The sequence below is a fragment of the Camelus bactrianus genome, chromosome X (genome assembly GCF_048773025.1).
Source record: "Camelus bactrianus isolate YW-2024 breed Bactrian camel chromosome X, ASM4877302v1, whole genome shotgun sequence".
NCBI lineage: Eukaryota > Metazoa > Chordata > Mammalia > Artiodactyla > Camelidae > Camelus > Camelus bactrianus.
This window is the reverse complement of record NC_133575.1, coordinates 40,390,308-40,402,908: the sequence shown is the minus strand read 5'-3', so window position 1 is coordinate 40,402,908 and position 12,601 is coordinate 40,390,308. Positions and strand designations below refer to the sequence as shown.

Below are 12,601 nucleotides of genomic sequence, written 5' to 3'. Positions count from 1 at the left end.
GTTGGAAGGGTTGTTTCCTTCTGAGTGCTGTGAGGACAAATCTCTTCCATGTTTTTTTCCCTAACTTCTGTTGGTTTGCTTGCAATCTTTGGTATTCCTTCGCTAGTAGATGCATTACTTCCAAATTTCTCCTTTTATAAAAATAGCAGTCATACTCGATTAGGGACCCATCTAACTCCATTAGGAAGTTATCTTGGCTTAACTAACTACATCTGCAATGATCTTATTTCCAAACGAGTTCACATTCTGAAGTATTTGGAGTTAGGACATAAACAGGATTTTTTTTTGGGGGGGGTGGGAAACACAATTTAACACATAACATACATTTTTTGTCATAATAGAAATTTAAAAAATCTCCCATACAATATATCACTTCAAAGGGACCCATAGAACAACAAATATACTCGAACCTCATTGTTCAGGAAGCTTCTATTAAAAAGAACATAGATCAATTCTTGACAGGTAGAATCTCCACAAGCATTCAAACAACAATCATCCCATCTCTTTCTTTGCTCTCTCCTGTGTTTCTGGTGCTAGAATCTCAATAGCTAAATGTCCCAGGGTTCTTTGCAGCTGGTGGTGCTCTACAATTTTTTAGGTGCTGCTAATGCTATGCCTTTCTGTAAGATTTGGGAAGTAGAAGCCATTTTTTATTCCTCCCAGAAGTGGTCACTGATGCATCGGTTTGGGCAGGTGTGAAGGTGTGAATGTTTTCAGTAGCCTCAGGATTCCTCTGCTAATAACTGACTCAAGACTGCAGGGGGCAGGAAACTTTGGGAGTGGTTTCCTGCAGTTGCCTGATCAAGTGTATCTCATTGGCCTCCAAATCTAGTATGATTTCCACTATGTCAGTGGATTCATAAGACTTGATTGTCCTTTATTATTTTTTCTTTACTGATGCTGAACATTTATAGTTTAATGATAACAAATGAATTAGTGCTAACATATAAGTTGGGTTTATATGTCAGCTACACCACACTCAAAAACACATGAGCTTTGTCTGTCTGACTGTAAGTACGTCTCTTCCTGGGTAGGTTTGGCAAGAGATGTAACTCCTGAGCTTAAGTGACTACTTCTTATCTTGTAAGGTCATTACAAGAATGAAATGAACTATATTAGTAATAGTAGTAAAGATGGTATTAAAATAAGACTAATAATAATACTGTTATTTGCTGGGTTGCACCACCTCAAAATTCATATGTTGAAGTCCTAACCCCTGGCAAAGCTTTTAGCAAAGAGTTGGAAAATACAAAAAATACCCAAACTGAGTTGAAGAATAAAACCACTGAAATGAATAACACACTAGAAGGAACCAAGAATAGAATAAATGAAGTAGAAGAACGGATCAGTGAGCTAGAAGACAAATTAGTGGAAATCACTACTGCAAAACAGAAAAAAGAATGAAAAGAAATGAGGATAGTTAAAGAGAACTCTGGTACAAAATGAAGCACACGAGGTTGTTACTCATGCATCCCTGATTTCAACTGAGTATAGGACAGTCCTCCTTGTCCTTCGCTCTGTGTATCTATACTATTCTTGAGTTCCCTGAACACCTTCACCATCATTACTTTAAACTCTTTCTCAGATAAATTGCCTATCTCCTCATCGCTTATTTTTCTTCTGGGATTTTGTCTTGTGCCTTAGCCTGGGAGATATCCCTGCCGCCTGAGAGTACAGCTGCAGACTACAGAACTGCTCACTGCTTTAGGGTACAGCTGTGGGCTCCTCACAGGCAGAGACCCACCACCTTGGTGTCTGTCACTGAGCACCTCTGATTCAATGTCAAACTGTGTGGGACTAGGGATGCAGGGAGCTGACATCAAGCTGAACTTGCTTTTGCTCTGTTAAGTAATAAACTGTTTGAATACATTTGGGCTCATTGTCTCCTTACTGGAAATATCTTGGAAGGATGACAAGCCAACCTAACAGCTGCAGTAGTGCACCGTGTGGCCCTGTAGTCCCTGCAGTGCTACTTAAGGACTGCCTGCCTGACCACTTGACAGACTCTGGTGTTGAGTTGTGTGGTGTTGCATGACCAGAATGCTGGCTTATTTTCTTTGGTATCATGCACAGCAAGGAGCAGTTTTCAGCTCATACCATGACATAGGGTAGTCTTGTCAGACCTCAGTTATTTACAAACCAACTTTAGAATGGATGCCATGTCTGACACCAGCTACACTGCTACTTAATATATTTATTTAAATATAATACATTTTTGAACTCAAATTCATTTAGAAAGTTAGCCTTATATCCCTACTTGAAATTCAAAATCAATATCACTTGTTAGAGATGTAATTGTAAAGGTAAATGAAAATAAAAACATTTGAGTTCAAATGAAAGAATGGAATATAAGCCAAATCCATTTGCAATGTAATGCCTACTTCAGTTATACCATTTATTCTTCACAGCAATTATTTAGTGTAAATATAGTAATTTCCATTTAAGAAATGGGGAAACAGACCCAAAGGATATAAATACCTTTCTCACCATCACACAATGTGCATCAGAGCCAGGACTGAAACCCATAGTTATTTCATGCTGTAGCCAATAAGGAGCCAGAGCAGGTGAGACCTAAGTCATTTTGCCTCAGTGAGTTCCCTGGGCTCCTTTCCCTTTCCTTCTACCTAGGATCTAGTCTTTTCAGGCAGCTCCACAACCCTGGGGCTTCTCACCTATTTTATGGTGAAATAGGATACCCTACCTTAAGTCTCACCCAAGATTTTCAGTCCTTTAGGACCTGGAAAGATTTTAACGCGTCTGGAAGGGGGAACAACTGCTGCTTATAATAACCTAAGCAGAGTGAATTCTGAGTAGGGCCTTTCGTTGCAGAAGCATTTTTTTGCTGCATGAAGATGCAAATGAGGACTCAGAAATGTAATTCTTATATTCTACATTGTAATAAGAAGTATATAAGCCTAGACCAGGCCACTGGAGGTGCTTTTGAGATGACTGTTAGGCTGACGGAGTTTTACGTAGAGGAAAAAAGAGATCTGTGGCTTCTCCTTCCCTGCCTTTAAATAACTTTTCAAGAAAAACAGTTTTTGCAGGAGATGTGGCATTTTGCCATGGGCTTGTGATATCCAGTTCTTTCATCTTCCTCCCTATGAACTGTTCCAAATATCTTTAGTGCTTTAGTTACATTTTAATAGCAGAGTAAAAGAAGTATATCATTAAAAAGTTTTAAATGTTTCTCAATGATCATCTGGGAGACCATGTGAGGTCTGTGTGCCACATTTTGGGAAACCTTTCTTTCAAGGAAAGAACAAAGCCTTTATGTCAAACAATGAAAAAATATTATTTTAAGACCTTATGAAAACATCAGATTACCACTTCAGTCGTCACGTACAATATCAATTATATATCTAACATTTTCATAAGTATTTACTTTGTGAAAGAGCAAGGACTTCTTAAAACTTGAATCCCCAAATCTGCTTTACTGGAGTCAGATACAAACTTTGTGTATACTCTGATCTACCTTTTTGTGAATATTAAATGAGGTCATATATGTATGGAATCTAGCACAGGGAACTGGCTAACAGATAGTACACACCCAATAAGTGTGAGTTATTATTCCTGTTGTTATAAAAGAACTCAGTAAATGGAGCTATTGTCATAACTGTACACAGGTCTGGGTTTGGTAGGTCATTTATGACCATACAGCATAGATCAAAATCATCCAGGCAAGCTAGTAAGAGTGGTGACTTCTAACTGTGTACAGAAGATTAGTATCAGCACAGAAACAGGAGCAGGTAGCTTTCAGTGACAGCAGCATTAGAGGTGTCTTGTAGGGAAGATGGGTGCCTCACAAAATTTGAAGGGATGGGAACCTGGAGCTGCCCCTTCTATCTGTGCCTTTTAAGCAGGATCCAATCTTAAAAGAGAGAAGCAATTCAGAAATAAACAATCACAGGAAAGCCTGGTCCTACACTACTCACAGCCTTGCTGAGACTTCAGTTCCAGAGAATAGAAAAAGAGGTTTTATATACCCATTAATTTTATGAAGCTAGTGTAACCTTGATACCAAAGTCCAAGAAAAGAGAGTACATGACACAAAAGTATAGGTTAGTGTCACTCATGAGGACACACATAAAAATCCTAAGCAAATTAACATGTAGATTCTCCTGATTAATACATTATGACCATTCCCCACCCCTAGGAATGCGAAGTTGGTTTAAACGTAGGAATTGACCTACATAATTCACCACGTTAACAGATTAATGGAGGAAAAATTCCTATTGCATACAAATGTCTGATGAATGTCAACATATATTCAAGATAAATATTCTTAGCAAACTAGGATTAGAATGAACTTCCTTTACTTCACAGTAAATGTGGTGAAATGCTAAGACTTCCATTCCTATCAGGGATAAGAAAAGGATGTCCATTATTACCAGTTCTATTCAACACTGTCCAATGTTGTAAAAAAAGAAAAGGAAGAAAAAGTATAATGTTAAAAACAGCGGACACAAACTGCTAGCATTCAAAGAAGAGATACAATTGGGTATGCTGAAGTCACAAAGGATCTAGACACAAACTGTTGGAATGAATAAGCATATTTAGCAAGACTGCTGTAGAGAACATCAATGTAAAATATATCTGTATATATTTGCTCAATCAAAATATCAAACTTTAAAAAATGATATAATTTTCAACAGCATCAAACACTTAGGAATAAGTTTAACAAAAGATTTGCAAGATTATTTGATGAAAGCTGTAAAACTTTATTGAGAGAATTTTAATAGTCAAATATGCAACATAAGAACAGTTTGCATGGTTTCATCTTGTCTTTCCTTAAACCTGTGGTTCTCCTTCCTCTGTAAGATAAACATAACAGTTGGGAACATTACTTAGCAGAATTGTATTTAGATTACATTAAAGATATACAAAGGACACTACAGTTTTGCTTTTATAAGACTTCCAAGTATATATTTTAACCAATATTTTAAAACACACCACTCTCTATTGGTACAAGGAAACAAAAAGGCTGCTCAAGTTAAGAACACATTAAATAAAATGAACTTATTAAAATGTAGTTTTAAGTGGAAAGAAAAAAATTGTGTATACTTTTACTAAAAGTCCAAACAACACACACACAAAACCTAACAAAAGAAATTTACAAAAAACTGTAACTGCTTCAACTTGAAATAATATTCTGAATATAAGATAGCTAAAACAGCAATGTCATATTTGTTACTGCTTAAGTGAAGTAAATAGAAAAGCCATTACTACATTTGTTTTTTTCTCTGTTATGTAGAAGCAAAAATGTTTCTTTGGCTGGTTAGCCCTTATGGGATTGTTTAGGGTAACCATTTGTCTCCATTTTCACCTGTAATCCTGGTGCAGTTATGAGTAATGCCTTTTTTTCCCACACCTGAAAGTATTCCAGTTTGTATATTATACAATAACATTAGTTTTAAATCATTAGCATCATTTTGACATCAAAATATGGAGCACATATATACCATGTCTTACAACATGACAAAAAAGAAGAAAGTGAGAAATGAATGGAGAGAGGGAAGGAAGAAGAAAAGGAGAGGGTGGGAGAAAAGGAGACTGAGACAAGCCAAACATTTGTTTCTAAAAGTAAATGCTTTTAAAAAAACTTTACTGAGGAATAATTGACAAATATAACTGTGTACATTGCAAGCACACAATGTAATGGTTTAGTGTATGTATACCTTAGGGAATGATTACCAAGATAAAAATAAGTAATTAAAACATCCATCATCTCAGAGGTTCACTCTTTTTTTTTGTGGTGAGAATGCTTAAGATGTACTCTCATCAACTTTCAAGTATACAATACTATATTATTAACTAAAAGTAACTGCTTTTGAGGGACAAGTGTGACAAATTTTAGAAGTTTTCCCATGGTATCTGTGATGTTTAGATATTCAGATTCTACTGGGATATCTTAAATAATATATGTTTTCCTAGTATTATCAATCATTTCATCAATATTTTGAAAATATTAGACTTCAAGAATGTATTCACTTTCAATTATATAATATACTCAATGTCTGTTAGTGTCTTGCTCATACTCCTTATTGTATATACTTGGGCTTTTTCAACTTTCTTCAGATTATGTAAACTAGTGGATACTCTTCATAAATTATTTTTAAAGAGCAATCTTTCCGATTTACTAGTTGCATTACTTTTCCTTTCACTTATGATCCACACCTCTTATTAAGTACCTCTTTCCTTTTCCCTTAGGTTTATTCTGTTGCTCTTTTTTATCTTACTTTTTCTATTGGATGCTCACATAATTAACTATCTATTTAATAACATATCCATTTAAAGGCTATGATATTCCTTTGAGGACATTTTAGTCATGTTCAATAGGCTCCTGGAAGTACTCTGAAAACTATATTTTAATCTAAATATTCTAATGGAATGGTTCAGCAATGTAAAGTAAAAAAGTTTAGTAGAAGACTAATGGAAGGTAATTTCTGCCCTAAACATCGAGTCTTTCCTTTAAATCTGGAAGCTCTTGAAAGTAATAGTCAGCAATATGGAAAACAGGTATGTAAAACATACTTAGGTTGATTAGTCAGGAATTCCTAAGGTGAAGTCCTTGAACTTCACATCTTACTAACTGTTGTCTCAAGGCAGAAACTAATATGCCACTTTTGATATGGTTAGAAGAGATCATATCATAGTGTCTGCATTTTTATTAGGAACAGTACTCACTTAGACTGACAGTGGGGACAGGCAGCATGCTCTCAGCATATGTATCTTACTCACACCTGCCTTGATCACTGACTACATGCACTCTCTCAACTTGATCAGCCACAGAAACTGGATACTAGACTATCTCTTGCCATTTTATTATTCTGTGGTTTGATGCTTCATTGGGTAAAGGATTTAAAATGCAATTATTTTTTAAGAGCTAGAATAATTCAGAATTTTATAGAATCTAAGAACAAGTATCCAGGTCTCCATGCAGAAAAACAAATACCAAGAGGAGTATTGACCCATTATCTTAGTAGCAATGAAATCTCAATTCAGATGTTAAAATCTGACTCAAGATGACATTTTATCATAAACAAATCATGAAAAACAGAATATCTCTGTATTCTACCCAACAGAACCAGAGAAGGCAAAAATCAACATTAAAAATGATTTTAATATATCTTATTTGAATTCACTATTTATATAAGAGTAAAGATAGGTTTAGAAGTTAAGGGATTTTCCAGAATCACACAAATTATGTTACAGCTGGTACTAGAACCTACTTCAGTGCCTCAGCATATTTCATAGAAACTGGTATTTATTACAAATGTGTTATATATTTGTTAAAAGCAGAAATTATAAAAGAATGTGAAAATTACTAGCTGTCGATTGAAGTACTTACTCAAGAGAAAGAATTTTCATATTTTATAATACAATATGGGTTTGATTCAATTTGTTTCTATATCTGAAAATCTGTAAGTCAGGCAGTCAGGCATCCAGGGTCTGAGCTATCTTTCAAAAAATATTTATACGTGTACTCTGTTATTAAAGTAACAGTAACATTACCTCTATATTGTTAAACATATAATACTCTGGAAAAAAGAGAAACCATATGAATTGCATTCTTAATGGATACACACCTCCTTCCGACATTTTAAGGGGCTCTGGAGTTGATGGAATCTCCCCTTTGACATCAGAATCATCATCTCCTTTATCCTCAGTCTCTGCCTGAGGCAATTTCTGGACATCAGCTTCCAGGTCAGGACCTTAAAAAGATAACAATTTAAATAGTAAACATGAAATATAAATAAGGAGATGATAATATTCATTCCTTCAAATATATGAAATAAAAGCCTGTAGGCCAGTGTGATAATAAATGTGATGGAAAAATGGACTTCACATGTTTGTTTTCCTGTATTATGAGTCATTTTAAATAATAATCTATACCACACTACATCTACATTTCCTACTTATTACCAAGGTATACTAAGAGTAGAGTGTATCAGCTATCTAAGAAATCTAAAGTTTATACCACGGATAGGATTTTAATTACAATTAAAATGTGATTTTTTGAAGGATTAGCAGAGTGTATTTGTGGGTCTGTGACAAATCCTATAGTAGTTACACTCATTCCCTATTGAAATAACCTCAAACTTATTGTTAAAATTAACTACTTACATTTACATGCAAAGGCCCTATATATAACTATCCATAAATGATTCCCATTTAGAACAAAGTATCAAAAGTAACAGCAAATTATTACTGACAAACATCAACATTTCTGTCATATAGTAAGAGTAAAGGAAGTAAAGTGGAAAGAAATTAACGGTCTTTGTTGCCAGTCATATCGTAGAAACCTCTTAATAGTGAGTGGCTAAAGTAATCTATGGCCTGAATTATGTAAATGATTGACAAGTGTTTGATGAAAATACTGGAAATTTGGAAGAAATAATTTGTTTCATGATAATTTTAAGATGCTTTTGATTTTCCTAATTATAAAAGTTTTTAAACACCTTTTAAAGCCAGTTAAAAAATCATACTAACATAGATATCTATATGCCAGTATCCTGAATTACCCAGCTTTTACCATACCATATCAAAATATCAGTCAAAGGAAACAGTGGCCATCATTCATTGAACTCTTTCCTGGAGTCTCTATTCTGCTCCACTGAACTCTATCTATTCCTAGGCCAATACGTAAAGAGTGTACAGTGCAGCCATATTTGAGTGTTAGGCATTTTATACAAAACAATTAAGCTTTTTTTGGTACAACAACAATAGATGGTAGGAAAAACACAAACCTTGGACTGAGATATAAATTATGTCCCAATGAGTCTGGTACTCTCTGGCAAGCCACAATTCCTGAGCCTCAATTTTCTCATTTACAAAATGGGGCTAACAGCCCTATGCACATAGGCTGTATTCCAGGTGTTTTAAGATATGCTGACTAGGCACTCTGCACTTGCTATTAAAAGCTGCTTACACTTGTGATGCAATGACTGAAAAGGCCACGCAAGCATGTTCAAAGAAGAAAAAATTAAACTATTTTAATAATGTACATTTTTGTAGTTAAAATTAGTTTCCTGTGATTTATCAAGGACTATTTTCAAGCACACAAAATAAATCTTGAAGAAACAGGAAAAATTCATTATAGTGAAGGACTGCATGAAGCTGCAAACTCTACTCTCTTTACATTTTCAGGCAATTTTCAGGAAATGTTTGAGATCGATTTCTAATATTTTCTCTCTTTCTGTTATGGTATGTCATAATACATGATGCACACACACACACCTCTGCCCACCACCCCAGTATTCTTCTTCCTTTTCCCTTCACCTTGAATCAGAGGCGCTCCTTCATCCTCTTTCTCTTGACCAGATGTAATATCCTCATTCTCAGTTGGTGGGTCCTCCTCTTGAAGTTGTTCATCACTGGGCTGCTGGGCCTAAGGGTATGTGTGTGTAAATAAAAAGTTCTGTTAATACATGCCAATGATATAAATACATGTAATACATAAACATATCTAGTCATAAATAAGTATAAAGACACTTAAAATGACTCTATATGCTTATTTGTAATGAAGTTACCCTTCCCACAGAGAGGCTACTGGAAGAAAAGTTATCCACAAGGACTTTGGAAGCTATTTTAAGCTACACTGGGATGGATGTGTGCAATCTGCTGTTAATAAGGATGAGAAAGAACTCACAATGTGTATTTCCACAGGCAACAAAGAATGTTACCCACCTGGATCAATGTTCCCTTCCCCCTTTCAGCATGGAAAACTTTTATCGCTGTATCTATAGTAGTTCAACAAAATTTTCAGGAAAACAAATTTCTGATAATAGAAAAATTCCAATATCAAAGCACTCACAACCGCAGGTTCAATGAGCTGGTAAGATTCTTGATCATCTCCCTTTCCTCTAGATTTGGATCTTAGTCTTACATGCTCACTCATATTTCACACTGAAAGGAGAATATTGTGATTTAGAAAATGTACTTAAGAGGAGCACTATAACACTTCCACGGTTAAATGCATTCCCTTAAATGTTTTTTTTACTTTGAAAATACTTTCAAAATAAGTCCCAGAGTAAGTATAAGTGTACATGTTTTCTGGTGACACCAAATGCAAGGGTGTGAAAAACCATTTATGTCAGCCAAGCTAGCAGTGAAATCACCATAAGGTACATGACAAAATATGAGGTTCGGTTTCACAACTTGATTCATCATCATGGAGACATTAAAAAAAATACCACTAGAGAATTAAAACTTGAGTAACTACCACTTTTGGCACACTCTCATTTACTAAACCCTTTCTCTGCTCTCCTCAATGAAGTTCTACTGGAACACAAAGCCACACTCGTTCACAGTCTATGGCTATTTTTGCACTAAAACGGCAGGGCTGGGTGGTGGCAATAAAAGCTCTCTGTGGCACACTCTTCCCTGGCACTCTGCTCAGTGCACTACAAACCTCAGGACACAGTCAAAACCCCACATCGGTCCTTTCTAGGCCTTTCCTTTACCGTCACCTTGCACCCTGCCCCCTGCCCCCTGCCCGGGGCCCCACTGCCGACTCCGGATTCTCTGCTCTGTCGGTAGTTCCGGGGCCTCCAAGACCCAGATACTGCAAATAACGCCTCCAATACTCGCCCCATCTTCACCCGACCCACTCCCCTCCGTCTCCCACTGTCTGCCTTTTCCCGCCGCCACCTTGAGAGCCAAGGTAGCCAAGACACCTGTGAGAATGACGACACCTCGAAGACCCTCCTTCTCAGAGGCCACAGATCGCACTGCTGTCCCGCTGGCTCCCCTTCACACGCACGCACACTTAAACTCCCAGCAGGACGGATCTGTCGACCTACCAGGTGATCTCAGCCGACAAAAAACAGTCCAGACTGTGAGACTTGATGTGCACAACTTGGCACCGAGAATGCATTGCACAAGCCTCACGCTGAGGGCCGAAGACAAGCGCGCAACCCTGGGCATGCGCACTGTGCCTGTCCTGTGCCGCGTGGGCCAGTTTCCCCGCCCTCCACGGGACCCCACCAGGATTCCCGGATCTGTGCTTTGGGGGCAGTTCCTGGTGCCTCCAGGGCTCGGATAGCTCAAATAACGACCCCAAAAGTGACCCCCTACCCTCCGGGGCCCATCGTCCTCCTCTTTTCCCGCCCGCCATCACCACGAGAACAATGGCGGCCATGGCACCTCTGAGGAGAAGGACGACGACCTTGAGGACCCTCCTCAGAGGCCACAGATCGCACCGCCTGACCCACCCAAAGCTCGCTGCCTCCCCCATCACGTGCACACACATTTAAACTCCCGGCAGTTTGTATCTGTGGACCTACCAGGTGATTCTCAACTGGTGAAAAAAGTCGAGAAGGAAGAAACACGACCTCCTCTGGCCCAGCTCTGCTCACAGAATGCGCACAACAAGGCGCATGCGCTGTGTGCGCCTGTATGTGTGTCCCGCCACTAGGCTGAGACCCGGAACTACAGTCTCCCAAGGACGAGAAAAGGAGCTTGAAAAGTTTTGTTTTTTTTTGGAACTCCACAGCAGTCTTTCTTAGGCGTCCACAAACTTTAGTGACAGCCCCAGGTTACTCTTAGTGGTAAAAGTGTCTCAGAAAGACGCTTAAGGATATTAAGGATTTTAATGCCTATTTTTGTACATGCTTTGATTAACCATTAACTTCTCTTCTGGGTTTTCTGTCTTGCTTGCAATGACTTCGCTCATTTTCATAGAATAAATACATTCACATCTGTTTCCTTTTTCACTTGTGGTACTGCACATTTAAATCTCTGGACTCAGAACTGATTTTTTTGAATATATCTGTGGTCATGGGGTCTGTGTATGGTTAAGAAATATCCATAGATACTGGTTCTAGGATCTAGCCTCAGTCCACTGTCACATGGTGCACAGCAGTGTGAGTATGCTCATTATATACTGTACTTCTCACTAGTCCACCATCTTCTCAGTCTGCTAGCTTATGGAATAAAGTCGATATTCCTTGCCCCAACACCTTGTCTCAAGATTTATTGCCCTGTTCTGCAGCAAGCAGTATGAGCTTGGACTTGGTAAAAGTTCTTCAATTTTTTAAAAGAGTGAGATCAGTTATAATCCTTAATCTCTTACTTAGTTTATCTCTTATACTTTATGATCTTTCTCAGAAAGGGCACTATCATTATCACTTTTTACTTGCTTTTCCCCCTTTAAGTCCAGGTTTTTCAGTACTGCACTCAAGAATTGCTCAAAGAATTGGAGCTAGTGATTTCTGGACTTAGACTTTCTGTTAGCACCTAACCAGCAAATGGTCAAATTCATGCCATCAGACAGTTGGAGAGCTGTGGGTCATGAGGACCTGGGCTTTGATGATTCCTGAATTGTTCCACTTCACTTTATAGGGCAGACTTCAGCCTGATGCCAGTCTTTAGCTTTCTCCCACCATTCCTATGGAAGATAACCACTGACCAACTTGATCAAGGGCCATAATTGGATTTGGGCAGAAACAAGTTGTGAATTTGCTCTGGTGACACACGGGAAGCAGCAGAAAGTATGAAAGAACTGCTTGATACATGACTCCAGGAACTCTCTCTGGGCTGATAAGCAAGGAGAGCTAGCCTACCAGCAGCTCTTCTACCTGCAGTTTCCCACAAGACC

At 37.8% G+C, this 12,601-nt stretch overlaps 1 protein-coding gene across 2 annotated transcripts; it reads right to left on the bottom strand.

Annotated features, from left to right (window-relative positions):
• Window positions 1-4,697: 4,697 nt before the first annotated feature.
• On the bottom strand, window positions 4,698-11,379 carry LOC105066116 (putative G antigen family E member 3). 2 transcript variants are annotated; one of them, XM_010951373.3, is made up of 5 exons: window positions 11,289-11,379; window positions 9,818-9,909; window positions 9,283-9,391; window positions 7,590-7,715; window positions 4,698-4,814 (listed from the first exon to the last, which is right to left on the bottom strand). In XM_010951373.3, the coding sequence occupies exons 2-5, from the start codon at window positions 9,899-9,901 to the stop codon at window positions 4,792-4,794; spliced, it is 342 nt and encodes a 113-aa protein (XP_010949675.1). In that variant the 5' UTR covers window positions 9,902-9,909; window positions 11,289-11,379; the 3' UTR covers window positions 4,698-4,791. The 2 variants fall into 2 exon arrangements, with proteins under 2 accessions (XP_010949675.1, XP_045369926.1); XM_045513970.2 differs by lacking the exon at window positions 11,289-11,379 and adding an exon at window positions 10,806-10,932.
• Window positions 11,380-12,601: the final 1,222 nt, after the last annotated feature.

What these genes read in the sequence shown, in the direction of transcription:
- LOC105066116 (XM_010951373.3), bottom strand. Translation starts at nt 9,901, where the DNA reads ATGAGTGAGCATGTAAGACTAAGATCCAAATCTAGAGGAAAGGGAGAT. An exon ending in AGCTCATTGAACCTGCGGTT is followed by an intron (nt 9,392 to 9,817) that starts GTGAGTGCTTTG and finishes ACATACCCTTAG; the next exon opens with GCCCAGCAGCCCAGTGATGA. An exon ending in AGGAGCGCCTCTGATTCAAG is followed by an intron (nt 7,716 to 9,282) that starts GTGAAGGGAAAA and finishes TATCTTTTTAAG; the next exon opens with GTCCTGACCTGGAAGCTGAT.